This window comes from Prosopis cineraria, unplaced genomic scaffold (genome assembly GCF_029017545.1).
Source record: "Prosopis cineraria cultivar Desert tree isolate PC_DT_omini unplaced genomic scaffold, ASM2901754v1 PC15, whole genome shotgun sequence".
NCBI classification, from domain to species: Eukaryota; Viridiplantae; Streptophyta; class Magnoliopsida; order Fabales; family Fabaceae; genus Prosopis; species Prosopis cineraria.
Genome location: NW_026555346.1, coordinates 846,385 through 852,216, shown reverse-complemented (window position 1 = coordinate 852,216; position 5,832 = coordinate 846,385). Strand labels below are relative to the sequence as shown.

The following is a 5,832-nucleotide window of genomic DNA, read 5'->3' as shown; positions in this document are numbered from 1 at the left end:
CACTTTCAAAATCGAAAGAAGTTGAGGCAATGAAGCAAAGAGTTCTATTCTATTTCTTTAAAACGCGCGGTTCAACCCCCTCTACCCAAGTTTTCATCAATGAACAAATCTGATTAATTAGCATTCCCTTGCATATATGCTTTGCTGCCTTGCCAAGTTCTCCCCTTGTCACTGTTACTTTTCCTGTGATACCCCTACAATTGCTTCATCTCGTTACCATGCACTCTCAGCTTCTGCCCTTTGTTTCTTGGGTTTAATTATAAAGTTCATAATCATATTATTGCAAAAAAGTAACTAATAAACTAAACAAAATATTCTGCTTAGTACCATCAGATTAAAAATAGTAATTAATTTTCTTAATTAAAAAAAAAAGAAAAAGACCGCCGTAACTCGAGGGCTTTTGGCGTCTTTTTCTCTTTCTTTTCACTACACCAAGTCACCAACGGTGAATTACAAGTTGCTTCTCCATCTCCAGCGCCGTGTTTCCGTTGCGTAAGCAGCACCTCCTCATTCATTCGCTTCACTCCTACTGTTGCTCTCCAAACTTGTTCTGATCACTCCTCATGGCCGACTCGGAAGAAGAAAATAAAGCCCCATTCCCTCCAAACCCTAGCAATGCCCAGGAGCGGCTGAAGTCCTCCAATGGCGACGCAGAAGACGACGGCTACGAGGACGAGGACGAGGACGAGGACGAGGACGAAGAAGACGACGACCTGCATGAACCGAACCTGCAGAAAACCCAATCCAGAGATTCTTTTTTGCGTGAGCAGCGGTTCAAGATAAATCACCTGGCTCGGCGGATGTCGACGGAGGAAGTTCCTATCCGAGTCCATGATGTGCTGATAAAGGGGAATACAAAAACGAGGGATTGGGTAATTGAGGCCGAGCTGCAGGGGATACAGAACGCCACAACTATGCAAGAGCTGTTAAAAGCGACTGAAATTGCCCTTGCGAAGCTTCAGAGACTGGGTATTTTTGATTCTAGTACAATTACGCTCGAGGCTGGACCGCCAGAGTTGGGTGACACTGCCAATGTCATCGTCCAAGTTTCCGAGACCATTAGCAAAATTTCTGGTGAATGCGGTGTTTACACGAAACCTTCGGTACAATCCTATTCCCTCGTCTGTTATGGGATTTGACATTAAGTCGGGTTGGAGACTTTGAACTTGCAGTTTCACTATCACATCTTTGCGTACTAGATTCTCGTAAATTGAGGGATGTTAACGTGATTTTAGGTAGTGTAAAGAAATTGGCTATGTCGCACAGGCATGATTCTAAATGACATAGGCAACATCTTTGTTTTACCATATTGATACATGTCAGACTCTTGGGCCGTAGATATTTTTAAACTGGTGCAGATGTTAAATAATAAAATGATTGGAAGTGAAGATTTGTTTGCGTTAGTTGCAGTTTCCAGGAAGTTGATATGATGGCTATAAGGTCTGAGGCCGTATATTTTATTCCTCAGGTGCTTATTGTGCGCAGCCAAGTCCAGACCTCTGAAAATGATGTTCTTCCTTATGCTATAGCTGGTTTACTGGTTATGAGAAGCTTGAATTTAGAGGGTAGAGCTGGTTATCAGACCCTAGGGATTAGTATAATACTGTCATATATGGACGGAGAAGCTTCTACCTTTGGTGGTAATATGTAGTTGCGTTAAATAAACATGCCAAAGGCATCCCCAAGGTACCACGAGGCCACGGTTGATAATAACGATCCCACACAGTAAGGGTTTGGATTAGTCTTGGCGGGAGGTGGTGATGCATTTCCCAGGTCAAAAAAAAAAAAAATCTCCCTTTATGTTGGTTTGGTGGATCAGTGATCATTGTTCAAGTCTTACTAGGGATAGCTAGGAGAGAAACAAGCCCCTTATATTTCTTCTTCTGTGTCTGCCATTAGCCTGCAGTTAGGTTGCTGTTGGTTTGGGTCTCACCAAGGATAACTAATATCTTTACAGATCCCTCTTTGCTCTTCACATGTTTCTTCCACGAGCTCATGGTTAGGCTGTTGTAAGACGGTGGTTAAATTGTCGAGAGTATCTCCATCCTTTTCTCAACGAAGGAACTTACCAACCAGCTTTCCCCTACATTTGAAAGGAACAAGGGAGTGAGGGCGGTGGTCAACTTTCCTGCTTGTTGACCTCTTAGTATGAGGGGAATTGAACATATGAAAACAGGAACAAATTTATGTATTACAAATAACCCTGTTTGCTTATTTTATTGATCATAGTTTTTCTGTTGGATGTTGTTTACATTTGGCTGATGCATACTGTTTGATTTGGTAGAAATATTTCTCAGGGTACACTTTGTAATGGAGTTAAGGTGAAGATTCCAAATTTTGTTTGTTACTTGGAGCTCCAATCTGATAATTGGTCTTGTGTATTTTGGGTGGTATTATCTTTTTTTTTTTCCTGGGTTCCAACTAATATGCCGGTTGCATTGGTCAAGATTTTTTTTATAGATTTCGTCTCACAAGGGGGGAAAAAAGGAAAATGCAGTGTATTTGCTTGCCAATTCAATTTTGTTGAATTTTTTCAATTTTCAAAAGTTGACTCATAATTTATAGCAAATACATCTAAGGCTCTAAGCATATGAATGACTGCTCCGTCTATCCTTGTTGAGTTGTTATATTTGATAGCTTTAATTTTTCCTTGTGAAAGAAAATTTTAAACACTTATGCTTCAGGCTTGGTCTTTGTTATAGAGTATATATATCACTTTGAATTTTGAAGCTACCCATGATGAGCAATTGCATCTAATTTTTTTTAATCTTTTCCCTTTTGTAAATTCTGTGATTCTTTCATAGGCTAGTTCTTGGATTGTTGAAGGCGCTCTTAAGTACAAAAACTTGTTGGGTTATGGTGATCTATGGGATGGTTCTCTGGCATATGGTTCCAATCAAACATCGGAAGTGAGTGTTGGGGTCTTTGCACCTCGAATTAAAGGATTGGAAACCCCAATTGTGGTTCGAACATCTTTACTTTCCCAAGATTGGCTGGAATATTCTTCATACAAAGAGCGGCAGTTGGGGATGTCCCTTGGTTTATTCTCAACAAAGTATCATGACTTAACATACAACCTTGGATGGCGTACCTTAACAGATCCATCACAAATGTCATCTAGGTCCATAAGGAGGCAGCTTGGGCATGGTTTACTCTCATCTTTGAAGTATACATTTAAGATTGACAGGAGGAACTCACCTGTTCGACCTACAATAGGGTATGCATTTCTTTCCACCACTCAATTTGGGGGCCTCACACCAGATCCCCGAAGCCTGCGATTTCTGCGCCAGGTGTGACTAATTCTTTTTTAGCAGTGCAATTATATCTGCCATATACAATGTTATAGCCTCTCTGTTAAGTGGTATAGGAGTGAGAATTGTTGCATTTTGGTTATGATAGACTTTCCAAATTGATACTGACAGGAATCTTAAAAGGAATCAATGTAACCAAGGAGTAAGAAATTTAGATTATTACTGAGGCTTACATTATTAAAGGAGAAGCACATCTCCTTGGACAGAGAGGAAAATTTCAGGAACTGCAATATGTTGTGATGTTCCTATCTTCCGTTGTATGTTGGCATCTTTCAGTTCTAATATTGTTGTTGTACTGATAGAAGGGAGCATTAGTATCACCTGGATCCTTTCCATGTAATGAAAGAATGCTCTTGCTGTGCCAGAGCAGGATATTTTATACACTTACACTTTTTACATGATTATCCTCACTGTCTGCTGCTGCTGTTCTCCCCTTATTCCCCTTAAAAGAGATGCTCGAGCATGGTTTTTACCAGTCAAATAATTATCTAGCAATCCCTTTACCTATTTAGATTGTTTGTCATCTTTAGACCTGTATCTTAAGGTGTCTTGGTTAGTTCAGCATTTCTTTTTTATCAATTTGGTTGTGTAAATTTCACACAACCTGCTGACAACATACTTTATTTTTCTGAGAACAACTACAGATTACAGATTGTTCCTTGGTCGCATATATGTTTAGCAAGATTGTGCTGTAATAACCCCGTGGGCTCAATCTTTTTCCCCTTTCTCTTTTTAATAAAGTTTGCTTGATTAACTCTTCTACTCTTCTAGCGCAGGAGTTTGATGTTCGCTATGCTCTCCCTTTGGGGTTTTATAATACGGCTCTGAACCTTGGGATTTCTGCTGGTGTGGTTTTCCCATGGGGGTGTGGGTTTCTGAACAAGCCCTCCCCCCTGCCAGAAAGGTTTTTCTTGGGTGGTGATTTCTCTCCAGTCTGCACCTTAGGAGGGCCAACAACATTATGGGGATTTAAAACTCGGGGATTAGGCCCCACTGAACCACGAAGACAAAGTAGAGATGGAGTTAACAATGATAATGCTGATTCCTATAGAATGGACTTCACTGGAGGAGATCTTGCTGTTACTGCTTTTGCAGGCCTCTCTTTTGATCTTCCATTTGGGTGGTTGAGAGAACGCGGAATCCATGGCCATGTTTTTTCTGGTGCTGGGAATACTGCTAAATTAACTGAGAATGGATACAGGCATTTCTCTACTCAGAAGTTCTTGGAATCATTTCGATCTTCAGTCGGATGTGGAATTGTTGTTCCTACTTCACTTTTCCGCCTAGAGGTCAGCTCCTGTTTTACTTTCTTTATAATTAGATAAGTAGCAGGTTAAACTAACCAAAAGCTTAGTACTTTCTTTGAATGAAAGTAGTAATGTAATTGGGGGAAACAACAATCTGTAAGACTAATAACACAGCGTTTGGTTCAATGGAGTGGAGTGGAGGAGATGAATTTTAATGAAGGGAGGTGAGGGAATTGAAGTTTTCCCTCCCTTCCCCTTTATTTTGTTCTAACCAAATTAGGGTAGGGGAGGTACTTACCCTCCATTTTTCCAGCCAACCAGGCAAGGGGAATGAAAATTCATCAAAAAAATTTCCCTCCCCCCTCTAACCAAACTTTTCTCTTAAGAAGTCAATCTTTTCTCCTCTCCACCAACGCCTAATTTGGTGCTTTTTGTAAATCTGAACTTTCTAGCATTTCATTCCTCCACCGACAAGCTTCTTGTTGTTTCAGGGTAACTTCTATTACATACTCAGGCAGCATGAGCACGATCGTGCGAAGACTGGATTTAGATTCAGCTTCTCAGCTCCTTCATAGAGGCGGGAGGCTTAATTTAGTTCTTACACGATGCAGAAATTGGAAACCGACAACCATTTTTAGGCAACTGTGATTTCTCCCTCTTTCCAAAGAATAAACTTCTTGGCTATTGTATCCCAAAAAAAAAAAAAAAAGAACTTCTTGGCTGTCTGGATCCATGGGCCGCAAAGTACCGTATTTTTATTTTGTTTTCTAATGTTTAAATTTAAAAGGAAATAAGGAAATGCCATCAATTCATAACGAATTCGATACGATTTCCAGGATTCCGGTTTTGCAGTGTAAGCATGTTAGTTTGTTTTCCGCCGTCTGGAACAAATTGCATCGGGGATTCGTTGTACTAGAGAAATTCACGAACATTGATTTGTCACAGCTTGCTTTCGGGTTTCATTGAATTTGAGAGATTCACGAACATTGTTTTTTCGTTTTTTTTTTTGGATACAAGAGGGGGTACTTCAATCAGACAATTTTATCAAATACATCCCCTGACTTAAAGCCATTTTTACAAAAATATAAATGTACTGAATCCATCTGATAGACTTCAAATTTCAAAATGTTTTATATTTTTCAATAAAAAGCTTAAAAAATGCTTTATAATTCTAAATGGGGGAAGTATGTCTTCCCAAAAAAAAAAAAATTATAATGAGATCTTTGAATATAGCTTGTACTTTCAAGATAATTATTTTTACAAAATGATGTTTT

At 39.5% G+C, this 5,832-nt stretch overlaps 1 protein-coding gene across 1 annotated transcript; it reads left to right on the top strand.

The window, feature by feature from the left end:
- The first annotated feature begins 447 nt into the window (after nucleotides 1–447).
- Nucleotides 448–5,500, top strand: LOC129294679 (uncharacterized). Its single transcript, XM_054933135.1, has 4 exons — nucleotides 448–1,103; nucleotides 2,805–3,290; nucleotides 4,088–4,600; nucleotides 5,050–5,500. Exons 1-4 carry the CDS (start codon nucleotides 564–566, stop codon nucleotides 5,131–5,133), a joined length of 1,623 nt encoding a protein of 540 aa, XP_054789110.1. The 5' UTR covers nucleotides 448–563; the 3' UTR covers nucleotides 5,134–5,500.
- The last annotated feature ends 332 nt before the right edge of the window (nucleotides 5,501–5,832 follow it).